The sequence below is a fragment of the Gadus macrocephalus genome, chromosome 21 (genome assembly GCF_031168955.1).
Source record: "Gadus macrocephalus chromosome 21, ASM3116895v1".
Classification (NCBI taxonomy): domain Eukaryota; kingdom Metazoa; phylum Chordata; class Actinopteri; order Gadiformes; family Gadidae; genus Gadus; species Gadus macrocephalus.
In genome coordinates, this window is record NC_082402.1 from 12,726,531 (window position 1) to 12,740,978 (window position 14,448).

Here is a 14,448-nt window from a genome sequence, read left to right on the forward strand (position 1 = left end):
AGCAGTGTTGGTCTAAAGCTATCCCACCTAGGTGCCCACCCAGCACCTTGGCAGGCTGATGGCTCCCACCCCACGGGGTCTAGTGGGTGTTGCTGGGTGTGATTTGGGGGCTGGGTGGGGGGGGGGGGGGGTCTCTCACCAGGACACCAGGGAGGCCTCCTTCTCCACCGTCTCGATGGTGGGGTCGAAGTCCAGCACGCTCTTGTCCAGGCCCAGCAGCTCGGCGATGCGCTCCGCTCCGTACATGTCTCCGTACTTGTTGATCACCTGTGAGCACACAGGGGGGGGGGGGGGGGCATGTTTAAACATCCCTCAAGCATCACATGGCTGCTTTAGATAAAACGGGGATTTATTGTATTGTGGCGATGGTGATGATGATGGTGATGCATGGATAATAAAGGTCCGACTGACCTTGCGCTTGATGAACTTGTCCCAGTAGTTATTGGGGAAGGATCTGCCAAGGATTGGGAAGGAAGTCAAAACCACATCAAGTTTCTTTGAACATTGAGATGTGAAATAAAATACCAGCAAATACCTTTCATACCGGATGGACCAGTTTGCTTCAAAACTTGAATAACAAGTATCGAGGCAGTTAAAGCTATGAACGCACACACACACTTACGAGGTGTTGATGACCAGCCGGTCCCACTGGCCCTTAATGTCGTCGTCCGAGGGCTGCTCTGTGATGTACAGGCCGTCAAACTCCAGCTTGCGAGCGATCTCCTTCTCCCTCTTGAACACCACCAGAGGAACCTGCATGTCAACACAGAGGGGGAGCTTTGGAGGGATGTGGATGAGCTGATGAGCTGCATGCCTCTATACACAGGGCGCTAGGGAGGTCCATCTATGGCCCATGGTCAAGGATTTATATCAGATTTTCATTTCTTTAGCACGGGAACCAAAGATGGGATTGTTTGGAAGAAGTCTTCAATTGATTCTTCCATCCAATATATTTTTTAACACCTTGGCTGGGAAACACTGTTTTTGTCTCATTATGTTGGACAATTCATTTTTCAGAGTTATAGTTCTGTTTAGTTGGGCACTAAACAGAGCTTAATGCTCTGTGGCAGATGGCTAACATCACATTATGGTGGTAATGAATGTGTTAGTGGAGACGGCTACCAAGGTTCATCATCCAGACTGCAAGTGTCCTTTAAAACACCTTGATAACATACTTTGAAGGAAGTTACGTGTTTCGGTCGTCCAAGTAGTAGTAAATGTAATAGTCTGTGGCAGGTACCTTCAGGTAGTATTAATAGTCATATTTATAGTAACAGTAATAGTCTGGGGCAGCAGGTACCTCAGGTAATAGTAATAACAGTAATAGGCCGGGGTCCTCACATTCAGGTAGTAGTAATAGTGATAACAGGACTAGTACATTGAGGTAGTTGAAATAGTAACAGCAATAGTAATAACAGGAATAGTGCCTTGAGGTAATAGTAATATTTACAGTAATAGTACAGTAATTGTAGTAGTAATGGTAGCAGTAGTAGTAATAGTACATTGAGGTAGTAGTAGTAGTAATGGTAGTAGTAACAGTACCTTGAGGTAGTAGTAGTAGTAATGGTAGTAGTAACACTACCTTGAGGTAGTAGTAATAGTAATGGTAGTAATAATAGTACCTTGAGGTAGTAGAAGTAATAGTAATGGTAGTACTAACTACCTTGAGGTAGTAGTAGTAGTAATAGTAGTAGTAACAGTACCTTGAGGTAGTAGTAGTAGTAACAGTACCTTGAGGTAGTAGTAATAGTAATGGCAGTAGTAACAGTACCTGGAGGTAGTAGTAATGGTAGTAGTAACAGTACCTGGAGGTAGTAGTAATGGTAGTAGTAACAGTACCTGGAGGTAGTAGTAATGGTAGTAGTAACAGTACCTGGAGGTAGTAGTAATGGTAGTAGTAACAGTACCTGGAGGTAGTAGTAACAGTACCTGGAGGTAGTAGTAATGGTAGTAACAGTACCTTGAGGTAGTAGTAGTAGTAACAGTACCTGGAGGTAGTAGTAATGGTAGTAGTAACAGTACCTGGAGGTAGTAGTAATAGTAGTAACAGTACCTTGAGGTAGTAGTAGTAACAGTACCTGGAGGTAGTAGTAATGGTAGTAGTAACAGTACCTGGAGGTAGTAGTAATGGTAGTAGTAACAGTACCTGGAGGTAGTAGTAATGGTAGTAGTAACAGTACCTGGAGGTAGTAGTAATGGTAGTAGTAACAGTACCTGGAGGTAGTAGTAATGGTGGTAGTAACAGTACCTTGAGGTAGTAGTAGTAGTAACAGTACCTGGAGGTAGTAGTAATGGTAGTAGTAACAGTACCTGGAGGTAGTAGTAATAGTAGTAACAGTACCTTGAGGTAGTAGTAGTAACAGTACCTGGAGGTAGTAGTAACAGTCCCTGGAGGTAGTAGTAATAGTAATGGTAGTAGTAACAGTACCTTGAGGTAGTAGTAGTAGTAACAGTACGTGGAGGTAGTAGTAATAGTAATGGTAGTAGTAACTACCTTGAGGTAGTAGTAATAGTAACAGTACCTGGAGGTAGTAGTAATAGTAATGGTAGTAGTAACAGTACATGGAGGTAGTAGTAATAGTAATGGTAGTAGTAACTACCTTGAGGTAGTAGTAATAGTAACAGTACCTGGAGGTAGTAGTAATAGTAATGGTAGTAGTAACAGTACCTGGAGGTAGTAGTAATAGTAATGGTAGTAGTAACAGTACCTTGAGGTAGTAGTAATAGTAATGGTAGTAGTAACAGTCCCTGGAGGTAGTAGTAGCAGTAATGGTAGTAGTAACAGTACCTTGAGGTAGTAGTAATAGTAATGGTAGTAGTAACAGTCCCTGGAGGTAGCAGTAATGGTAGTAGTAACAGTACCTTGAGGTAGTAGTATCCCACCAGGCAGAGCAGGGAGATGAGGGTGTGGAAGATGGCCATGAAGCGCAGCGTGGGCGCCATGTAGCCCGTGGTCTCCTGCAGGACGAACTCGTCCATGTCAAACAGGGTGTTCTCGTCGTCCTCGTCCTCGCTGTTGCTGCTTCCCATCCAGGGGTCCCCGTCCTCGTCGGCCTCCGCCACCTCCGGGGTCACCTGGGGAGAGACCCCTCATGGTTTAACACGCAGTACGGCGAGGACAGGGACAGTGCTACCGTCCACATTGGAGAGGCTCCACTAAACAGCTGTTAAGGCTTTTTAGGGCTTGTATATTCTATAGGTTTTGGTTGTACTCTCATCGTTTCTACTACTGTCCGGTCCTTTCTGCGGCGACACTAACATTTCCGAATGGAATGAATAAAGTACCATCTTATCTTGTATTTATGTTAGATTGTATCTAGTATTAGGAATCCAACTAAACTAAACTCGTCCAAGGACACTATTTTCTGAAGACAATTCTGGTAATCCTTTTGAAAGCCCCCATGTTAACGGGGTTACACAACTTCTTCTAGTTGTGGTTTCACCTTGTAGAACAGGAGAATGAAGTTGATGGCGAAGCACACGAACAGCGCCAGGAAGCGGAGGTTGTAGAAGTTTCGGGCCAGGTAGTTCTACGGAGAGAAAGATCATTGCATTGACGACAAAACAACTGAATGCATGCGCTCTTTGAAACCTGAACCAGTCACGGGTAACCATCCAGGGCTCAGCCGACAGCGTCGGCTGACTCTGGGCATCTATGCTGGACAGATGCTCACCAGCATCTTGGTCAGATACACCTGCAGCACGGCGAAGACACAGGACATGAAGGAGGCCGACTCCTCCTTGGGGGGTCCCGGGGTGGCACTGGGCTTCTCCTCGGCCGCCGGCTCCTTGGCCTCCTCCTTTGGCTTGTCCTCCTTCTCCTGGTTCTCCGTGCTGTACGGGGGACACCGTTTCAGTTTCAGGTTCAGTTTCAGTCGTGGTCAATGCATCATCAGGTGTTCTGACAGACTCCGCCCCCCTAACATCGGAGCTACTCACTCCGCCTTCTCCGATTCGGCGTCTGGCTTCTCGGTGGTTCTGACGGCGACAGAGGACAGCTGCAAAACACAAAGGCCATTGAAACGACTGCACCCGCCCTGCTCTGAGGTGTCCCGACACCGTTCGCGGCGGGGCGACGCTCACACTTACCTTTTTCTCGGTGTTCTCCGGTGCGATCTCAGCCACGTCGCCCAGCCCCAGCTCTATGTGCTTCCCCCCTTCCTTCTTCGGCGGCGGGTTCAGCATCTCCATCATCATGTCCACCTCCGACTTGTCCACCGGCGCCGCCACCGTCATGTCTATGCCCGCCGAGGTCTCGCCCGTCTCCGCCTTGTCCCCCTCCATTGCGTCGCCGTGGATACCGAACTGGGTGGGGTCGGGCATGTTGCCCAGGATGTCCGTCACCTTGATGTTCTTGGCGCCCTCCACCAGGCCCCCGCCGAACATGGAGGCCCAGATGAGGTGGAAGAAGCCGAAGACCAGGCTGTGGATGCCCTTGAAGAAGCCTGTGAAGAGCATCCAGAAGAAGGAGAAGAAGCCGCCGATCATCTCCTTGAGCGTCAGCTTCTTCACCTTCTTGAAGCGCTTGCGCATGCTGCGCAGGGACACGGCCTGGAAGGCGCCCGCCACGTTCTTCTTGAGCGCGCGGCAGGCGGTGGTGAAGGCCGACACGGGCTCCTGCTCGCCCTCCTCCTCGTCCATCACGCTGTGGGCGTCGTCGTCCTCCTCCTCCTCCTCGGGCCGCTCCAGCACGTCGGGCTCCGAGATCTGCGAGGCCAGCTGCATCTCAAAGATGGTGTCCTCGCAGAAGTTGACAAACATCTCCATCTTCTCACTCTCCGTGCCCTCGTTGACCACGTCGAAGATGAAGTCGCGCTTGGACTCCTTCACCTGGGGCTTCTCCCACTGCTCGCGGCTCGACTCGCTGATCTCAAAGTACACGCGCTCGATGCGCTTGGCGCTGCCCATGATCTCGATGCGCCCCAGGAAGGGCTCGAAGTAGCTGAGCATGCTCTCCGCCAGCTCCATGAAGACGTCCAGCCGCGAGTCGTGCGGCATGTGCTCCGACAGGTTGGTGAGCAGCACGGCCACGTTGAAGCCGATGTCCTTGGCGGGCTCGTGGAAGCGCTCCACAAACTCCTCGTAGTTGAACATGTCGTTCTCGTCGGCCTCGGCGCAGGACAGCAGGAACTCGATCTCCGACTGCGTGTACTGCTTCTGGCTCTCCATGGACTTCTGGAACTCCTTCTTGGAGATGATGCCCTTGCGGTCGGGGTCGTACTCCTTGAAGCTGTCCGAGGTGGTCAGGTCCTTGAGCTTGAGGAACATGTCGAAGAACTTGAGGATCATCTCCACGTTGTTCGAGGACTCCACCAGCGTGTCCACCATCTGCTTGCCGATGGTGCCGTTCACCACGTTACCTGAGGGGGGGGAGGGAGGGAGGATACGCAGGTCGTGTGTCAGTACAGAGAAAAACTGAACTAGGATTTTAAAAAGTTTTTGCTTTTCTTTTTTTCAATGTTTGGAAAAGTAAAGTACTGAAAATTAATTTGAAGTAGTAGGCATCACACCACCTGTTGTACCAAGAGACATATGCATCTATAAATAGCAGGTTTCACCGTGGATATCTCGCTTCTGGTCATCCCAAGGAAGCCTTAAGTACTCAAAAACATCCTACCTCTCAGCTGTTGCTAAGTCTGTTGTATTGGTTGTCTGTCAGATTTAGAATTGGTTTTAAGATAATTTTTTGTTTTTTTGGACCAGCGCCTGAATACTCTTTAAATTGGCTTTTAATAGATGCTCCTTCCAGTTCCTGCAGGTCCTCTGGCTCTGGACTCCTCAGTGCTCCTGAGGACCAGGACCTACCATGTATCAACCCTTTTAGGTGACATTTTGGTGACGAATTTATTATGTTAAACTTGTATTACTTACATTTATTGATTTGTTATCCGTTTTTTAGGACTTTTTTTTTTAGTCGTTAAAAAACGACTTGTATTAAATTTTTGTGCAAAACAATGAATCAATAAAATATAATTGATTGATTTTTGTTTTCTCGCCTTCTTCTTGTAGATCTAAATGATGAAACCTTTATATTTGATTAATGCTAGTTAATATTATTCCCGTTGGGATCGTTGGCCTCCAGCAGCAGATGTAAGCCCTCACCTTCCAGCAGAGACAGCATCATTACAATCATGTCCTTCTGCAAATCCATCAGCTCCTTCAACAGCTCAATCTGACTGGAGTCCTGCAAGAGAATCACGCTCCTTCATCACAATACAAGTGGCTCTGTTCCAACATTTAACTCTTTTGGACTGGATATTAGGACATTACAAAGCCAGTGAACGCAAAACCACTTTTTTCTTTTTTTGAAACATGGTCAATTGTCTTATATGATCGTCAACATAGTAATCTATGCCATTTTATCACTGGGACTATGTTTTTTGCCATTCTCCCCACTATGTGACCGTTCCAGTCTGCTGAACGCAGGTGATGTCAGACTACCTTATCCAAGGTAGTCCGAGGTAAACATTGGGCTCACTGGCTCTATAACAAAATTTATTTTTCAAGTTTTTTCATTTGATCCCAATGGAAGACGTCACACGATATTCAAAAATACACAAAAACGTGTGTCCTGATCACGAGAGGGGGTGGGTCAACTAAAATGGACGCACAGGTTCACACTAGCTTACTTGCGACAGCTTCATCTGCATGTTGGCAAAGACATGCAAGAAGCCCACCACCGCATCCCAGAGCCTGCTGTGGGCCAGACTCTGCTGGTTCCCGATACAGGGACCCTGATGGGAGAGAGGGAGGGGGGGGGGACAGGAACCAAATCATGTTAAGTGGCCGTGGAGGAGAACACAATCAGCGTAATCATGTTGAGGATGGAGATGATACAGCCGGGTTGGGAGTGGGGGGTCTGGTAGGAAAGGGCAAATAGGAAGTGAATGCTAATTTGATTAATACTTTGCCGATGCTGTTCAAATGAAACATGAGAAACCCATGAAATATTAGAAATTCTTCACACTCTGTATGATTGTGATTGTTATGTTAATAGTTTGCTGTAATTGCGATTAGAGCCTACATTTATTGGGATTGTTTTGTTCTGTTTGTCTGATGGACAATAGGGAGAATGATAAATAAATGATGATCGTATTTGTACGGAAATGAATGCACACAAATGATTGCGAGCTGCACATGGTGAATACAGTGTGATTTAGATTCAAGGGTTCGACCGCCTAATCTCCTTATCTCCTAATCTGTTGTCACACGTTCATTTCCCCCACCCGAGTCGTATCCTCACGCTATATGTTTGAGCGGAACACTACCTGAATGTATTCAGTCAAGGAGTTGAAGATCTGCTTGGCCACGGCCAGGGCCTTGGAGAAGTTGACCTGCCCAGGCTCGTCGATGACGTCCTTCCCAGAGTAGTACCAGTAGAAGTCACTGATGGATTCCTACAGTGCAGGACCACAGTGTCAGGAAACCAGAGGAGCATGAACAGACATGAAGAGATTGAAGTGACACCTCAGAATACAAAATTGAACACATTCAGCCGTGTGTGTGTGTGTGTGTGTGTGTGTGTGTGTGTGTGTGTGTGTGTGTGTGTGTGTGTGTGTGTGTGTGTGTGTGTGTGTCTATCTCTATAGATCTCTATAGATATCTTTATATATATACCTACCAAGATCTATAGATATTAAAGAGGAATGTATAAATCACTAAACATTTAGATCTGGTTTCACCTCGTTCTGATTCCACCACCTTCCTGCCAGAGCCCTGTCTCTGACCCCCACTGTTGACTGATCACAGAGTTACTGTGAAGACATCAGTGCTTTGCCCTCACCCCTTCCCTCTCCCCTTCCCTGCCCTCTCCCCCGACCCAGCCAGAGCCCTGTCTCTGACCCCCACTGTTAGTTGATCAGGCAATCACCATGTTTCTCCTTCATCCTGTTTTCATCCGTCTCTTTCCCCCACTACTCTGGAGGAGTTGATAGAACAGATATATGTGGAATCTCCTTTATCCTGTTCCCATTCCCCTCCCTGCCAGACTTCATCCTCTTACCGAGCACGATCTTGGAAACTACATCTTGCTCTCAACTGTCCTAATTTCTTCATTTGGTGAGCCGGCCAGGAGTTAAGAAGAGGTCCATATCAGATCCTAACTTATTCAACATCTATAGAGATATATAGATTCCTCTATAGATATAAATATGCATATACATATGTATGTATGCATGTGTGCGCGTGTGTGTGTGTGTGTGTGTGTGTGTGTGTGTGTGTGTGTGTGTGTGTGTGTGTGTGTGTGTGTGTGTGTGTGTGTGTGTGTGTGTGTGTGTGTGTGTGTGTGTGTGTGTCCCACATGCCTGCAGGCGGAGCAGGTAGTCCACCGTGCTGATAATGATGTTGACTGTTGTTGTGTTCCCCGTCTGGGTCCTTAGGAAATTCTGGAAATCTAACAAGCACAAACCATAGGAAGAACCCTGAGGAATGCTCAGTGTCTGACTTAATCAGCTCTGGCTGGCAAATGAATGAAGTGGAGAACTAATTATAAAATAAAATATAAATTAAATAAAAATTATTACCTATAATAATTTATTTTTATCTAATGGCCCATTTCATTACACTCAAGATCACCTTATCATAAAATAACATAATAAAACATATCAATAAAGAACCATTAATCAAACATGAGTACACGATAAAATATACAATTAACGGCAAAGCACCGGTAATAGAACATAATTTCAATCAACAGTATTGTACATTAAAGGTACATTAATTAACCATTACGTTACTTAGTTAATGCAGAAATAAGCAGAAATAAAACTCCAGATTAACAGTTAAGTAACTGTTAACACATTTTATAATAATCCTTTACTAATGGTACTCATGTATGTTTATGTAATGGTGTTCATGTTGACTAAGGTATTGATTTATGCATAATTTAATAGGGTTTGGGTCAGTGGGGAGCCCTAAATCTAACCCCTATGTTTATGCTAAATAACAATGCTTAATACATAATTAGCTAATTTCAGTTGATGGCCAATTAATGTACCCTTACAGTAAATTGAGTGAGTAGGGATGGGTATTCAGAGCGGTATTATGTTCTGTGTTCAGGGTCTCACCTCCATTGTGCCCCTCACACATGAGCTGCAAAAAGCGGAACAGATCCTTTGTGAACTCGTCGTTCTGTAGCACTTTCGATCCTTTGTGGGGAGAAGAAGAGACGTTTAGGAGGCCGGTCAGGAACGGTCCAACATGGGCAAAAGACGATCACGTAGTACAATGGAGCATGAAACTGAGCCCCTTAGAAAGCCCTCCGTATGAGGCAGGCAGGAGCACAGATCTCTTAAGGGGTTTTCAATCACAGTTTCAAAGGCCTAAAGTCCGGACAAACGGCAGGTTTAGATTTCAGCACTTGAATCCAAAGCTCAGATTTATGAAAACAGAAATAAATAAAAAACATGGCTCCCACATCCACTCTGCTGGGGAGCGGGCACTGAAACAGGCGGTCAATAGGACAGATCACTTTCACATGTCATTCCAGGCTTTCCAGCGACTAACTCAGAATAAAGAAGTACATAAAGCACAGGCTTTATGACGTTGCTCACTTTGTTATTCAAATCAACCATAGCAGTCCTGAACATATGTATGTATAATACATGAAATGTATTATTATTATTATTATATATATTGTGCGTAAAAAGCAACCCCTCAAAAAGCAAACCATAGCACCACCATGTGAAAGTTCCAAAACACTGTACAGAAACCAGCTTTGACAAATAACTTTGCTTCAAAAGTTCAAAGCCAAGCCGAAAAACTCCCCCCCCCCCAAATAAACCAAGCTTTGCTGAGGCCACCACCGCCCCCTTGAGGGCAGCATCGATACAGCTCACACACTGACTCTTGGGGAGCTGTGTTAGTAGATGTTGCACTAACAACAAAGACATGGCAACGGTAACCACGCAATGGGACAGGCAATAGATCCACTGGAGTGTGTCACACACTGAAACACTTGGCTTGCATATACCCCAAGCTAAAGAGCAAGTGAGAGAGGGGGGAGAATGAGCGAGAGAGAGAGAGAGAGAGAGAGAGAGAGAGAGAGAGAGAGAGAGAGAGAGAGAGAGAGAGAGAGAGAGAGAGAGAGAGAGAGAGAGAGAGAGAAACAGAGACAGAGACAGAGAGAGAGAGAGACAGAGGGAGAGAGAGAGAGAGAGAGAGAGCGAGAGAGAGAGAGAGAGGTTGGGGCGATGGAGGTGAGTAAGAGATGGGTGGAGGTGGAGGCCGGGGGGTGTGATGTAGCGCTGATGGAGTAAGAAGCAGACGGGGGTGCCCTGATGGCAGCCGTGTAAGCCACGCCGGAAACATGCTGCTAGCCGGGGCGGGCTAGCCGGACCATACTATTTACCCCGCTTGGTGCTGACTGCCGTCCATGAGGTGTTTTGTTTGTTTTTGTTTAGTTTTGTGGAAATGATGGGGAGGATACGGACACACCGACAGACAGACAGACAGACAGACAGACAGACAGACAGACAGACAGACAGACAGACAGACAGGCCGACAGGCAACAACGGAGGTGAGCAGAAAGAGAAGAGGACATTGGGTTATACCAGAGAGGGCGGGAAGGGGATAAGAGGAGGATAAGAGGGGTATGAAGACATTGTCATGTTGCAGAAGAACACCGCCGCGCGGCTCCAATATAATGGAGCAGGTTTGAAGAGGGTTTATTCCGGGAGAGGTCGACCGTCCTCTCCCGCCGGACACGCTGAGGAGAGGAGCTGCCGTCGGGACGCGGCCCACACATTCTGTCTAGCACGGCACACGTATACACCTACATGACCGGGATCAATTACATCAGTGCCGGGACACACGCACACACACACACACACACACACACACACACACACACACACACACACACACACACACACACACACACACACACACACACACACACACACACACACACACACACTCAGGGAACAATGGATTGGTTAAAGACATGAGCGCTGGGGAAATGTACAGCCGAGGGGATGAGAATACAGCCACTCCTCATGAGAAGTGGCTGTTTGTGGTTTTGTGTGTGTGTCTGTGTGCTTGTGTGCTTGTGGGTACACGCATTTGTGAGTGTGAGGATTCTGTCCTTTATACGCAATCCATATTATGTGACTAAATAAAGTTGCACTTGAAAATTGGTTAGAATTTATGTGGGATTAAGGTTATGTTGAAATGTTATGAAAGGCTCTGACATAAAAACACTTTTGCTTGTGCGACAATAAGGGCCTGGAAAAAAAAAACCCTGATGGTGTGTGAGCCTGCCATCCATCAATATCACACAGGACGGACGCTCTGGACAAAACTCACCCGTTCCTTCCTCTGACGCCATACCCAGTCCTTCTGCCTTGTTCTGCCTTTCAAATGCATTCAAATCCAGGACACTAACAGAAACAGAGAGAGCAGCACGTCACCAGAATGGACCTCTCTGTGGCCTTGGTGGATGTGTTTTACGGAGGACTTATTGATTGTGGACCTGCATGACTGCATGAGTCCGGACAGACTTTTGAAAAAGCCTGCGTCCCTTTTCTCTTTCAGGTAATCAAGCATTTTCTGCAATGGAGAAGAACAGGGAACGGAGCAACAGGTCAAATCATGAACATGCCAAGGAGTGCTGCACGCGATCATGTCCCAAGCATCCGCTTCAGCAAAGAGGCGGGCGGAGGACACATGGAAACAGAAGGCGTGGGTGTGATCGGTGGAGCTGACCTGCTGAACTTGCACGTTGCCTCCGTTGAGGACGGAGATGCCCAGCTTAAGGGTGCAGGTCACCATGGGGCCGAGACGACCTGGGACACACACACACACACACACACACACACACACACACACACACACACACACACACACACACACACACACACACACTGCACTGAGTCCCTGCACTGTGACTGAGGAGCGTCTTCAAAGGGGCTCCTATGTGTGTGTGGGACTGTTCTTTTGTCTTTTAGTTATATCATTTCATAGAGTACAAACTGATTAGAAAAGTAAATGATTTTAAACAGTTTAGTTCAGTTTTAATCCTTGAGGTCAAATGCAAGAGTTCTAAAGAGAGAACAGAAAATAATCAAAAAATAAAAGTTGCCCCCTCCCCCCCTCCCCCCCCCCTGTATCTTACACAACTGTGATTGACGGGCAATATGGATTCCTAACCAATCAGGGAAGAGATTGCTCTTATTGGTTAGGAATAAGAAACTACCCTGGAGCGGTCTTTAATCTATTGGCTATGGCATTTCTAATAAATAGCCCTTAAATTGTACCTCCTGTTCACTTGATGGCTATTCCCTTATACACATCAGGGGGTGAAGTGTACACTGTTGTGTTTTATCTGTGTGAGGCTTTGGACCACAGGGGGGACTGTGCTGCGGGGTTCACCTTTACTGGCGCTGATCATCTGCAGCACCATCTCTGCGGCCCCCCGTGCATGCAGCCGGGCCTGCTGGTACAGGATCTTCTGCTTCTCCATCTCCTTCTCCTGGAGGGGGAACACACACACACAGTTACAGACCAACAGGTCAACACAGCTGCTAATGGCTCTGTGCATCGAACACGCAGAGGAAATAAAAGCTGCAGAGACAGCCCACCTCAAATGTCTTCTCTTTCTCCTCATCCTCTTCTTCTTCCTCATCCTCAGCACAACTCTGCAGAAACAAGAGTTGTGTTTAGTTGGTTTCCTCTTCATTTGAACGTTATGATTGTTTTCACTTGCCACACACTCTTATCCTCATCTACGTTAACATTACATTAACATCAACATGCGGGTTACCTTCGCCATCATGTCCGCGTAAGCAATATACAACGGATCTTCTTCCAAGGAACTGAAAAGCAGAGATTTATCCCAGTCTGTGAGCATAAACTTCCAGCGTCACACACCAGAAAGCAAACAGAATGTATAGAATTCTGTGCCATTGGACAAGTTAGTGAAAACGAAAAAAAAAAAAATCAAATCAGTTTTTATAATCGAGGCGTATCCAATGGGACAACAACAACATGAAAAACAAAGATGCATATGGAGAAGGCTGTGATTGGTTGGTATCCCGTCACATGATGTGCGAGGTCACCTTCTTTCTGTGAGCGCGTTGTGGCTGAAGTGGAGGATGAGTTGGTGGAGGGGGTCGGGCTTGCTCTCCGCCTCCTCCTCTTCCTCCTCCTCCACAATCTTCATGGGCGTTTTCTGCACAGGAGTTTAAAGGCACTCTGTGAAGTCGGCAATGAAGTCGTCCTCCTCAAACCCACCGCGTTCATGTGCACAGCTCAATAACACAAGTTTAGTTTTTCTTTTCCCTTACTGCCAAGAATGTTTTTCTCTAATTTAAGACAAATAGAAAAGAAAAACACTGTTGATCTAGGACTCATACTCACATTGGGTGATGGAACATAATGTGGAACACTTAGCAGCAGCATCGACACTCGCACATGCAAACCAATGGCACCCTCTGGTGTGCAGGTGGGTGGGATGGGAGGGGAGGGAGGGGGCGAGAAGGGGTGACATGCGGGCTGAGCGTGGCGGGATGGGAGACATGGACTCATGCACGCTACGGCAGTCAAGCGGAGCTGGAAGCTTTGGGGTAATATGACAATGAGCAGGACCCCACAGAAAAATAAAAATAGAAAAAAAAAGCGACAGATCCTGACGATTCACCGAAGCTGCACTCGACTGATTCAAAAATACAGCTGGACTCACTGGATCAATAATACAGCTTGACTAACAGGATCCAAAATACAGCTGCACTCGCTGGTTCAAAAATACAGCTGCACTCGCTGGATCAAAAACACTAGTCGCCCAGATGCTTAATCGGTAGACTTGGAAAAGGGTGTTTCTTGGTCACACATATGATCCAGGGTGGGTGGGCTGTACGGGTCAGCCTGCACCGCACTCTAACGGGTTCATCCTCCACAGGGGGGAAGGACCTCTGCGTCGCCCTCAGTCGACAAGCATGGAATACCAAAACACTACGCAAGCATGCCACTGACGCCACGGTGACCACAGAGACGCTGGGACGCGGAGGGACGCCGCGCGACGCCACACTACAGACTCACGAGACAGCAGGGACGCACAACGCACGGGCTCCATCCAACGTCTGACGACGACAGAAAAAATAGACCAAAAAATAAAAAGTACACAAAGAAGAAGAAAAAAAAAAAAAAGGGAAAAAACGTCACGACTAGCGATGGGGTGGTGGTGGGGTCCCCCCTAGCGACGAGCCCCCTGTTCCTTACCACTGCCGTCAGATAGCAGACATAGCCCCACTTTCTAGTGCCGCCGCCGCCGCCGCCGCCGCCACCGCCGCCACCGCCGCGCGCCGTGGGCCCCGCCCTGCTCCTCCTCAGTTGATCATGCAGCCTTTGACCCCTGACCGACCTCTGCTTGGAGGGCTTTGCGCGGCCCGAGCGGGCGGGGCCCCTGGCCGCCGGGGCGGGGCGGGGGGCCCTGTTGGCGTGCGAGCGATCGAC

The 14,448-nt window shown here is 47.5% G+C and overlaps 1 protein-coding gene across 5 annotated transcripts in view; it reads right to left on the reverse strand.

Annotated features, from left to right (window-relative positions):
* The window catches only part of ryr3 (ryanodine receptor 3), a 109,439-nt gene that overhangs the window by 4,169 nt on the left and 90,822 nt on the right, over positions 1-14,448 (reverse strand). For 2 of the 5 annotated variants that reach the window (XM_060041699.1, XM_060041696.1), the window contains 21 exons: positions 13,056-13,168; positions 12,761-12,812; positions 12,579-12,635; positions 12,370-12,469; positions 11,704-11,783; positions 11,471-11,547; positions 11,305-11,378; positions 10,349-10,363; positions 9,066-9,146; positions 8,304-8,392; positions 7,269-7,397; positions 6,630-6,734; positions 6,103-6,184; positions 4,090-5,360; positions 3,940-3,998; positions 3,675-3,834; positions 3,444-3,530; positions 2,863-3,075; positions 623-753; positions 412-454; positions 140-267 (listed from right to left, as the gene is read on the reverse strand). In XM_060041699.1, the coding sequence (XP_059897682.1) occupies positions 140-267; positions 412-454; positions 623-753; positions 2,863-3,075; positions 3,444-3,530; positions 3,675-3,834; positions 3,940-3,998; positions 4,090-5,360; positions 6,103-6,184; positions 6,630-6,734; positions 7,269-7,397; positions 8,304-8,392; positions 9,066-9,146; positions 10,349-10,363; positions 11,305-11,378; positions 11,471-11,547; positions 11,704-11,783; positions 12,370-12,469; positions 12,579-12,635; positions 12,761-12,812; positions 13,056-13,168 (3,146 nt within the window). The remainder of the gene's footprint in view (positions 1-139; positions 268-411; positions 455-622; positions 754-2,862; positions 3,076-3,443; positions 3,531-3,674; positions 3,835-3,939; positions 3,999-4,089; positions 5,361-6,102; positions 6,185-6,629; positions 6,735-7,268; positions 7,398-8,303; positions 8,393-9,065; positions 9,147-10,348; positions 10,364-11,304; positions 11,379-11,470; positions 11,548-11,703; positions 11,784-12,369; positions 12,470-12,578; positions 12,636-12,760; positions 12,813-13,055; positions 13,169-14,448) is intronic. The other 3 variants (XM_060041700.1, XM_060041698.1, XM_060041697.1) reach the window with 2 other exon arrangements.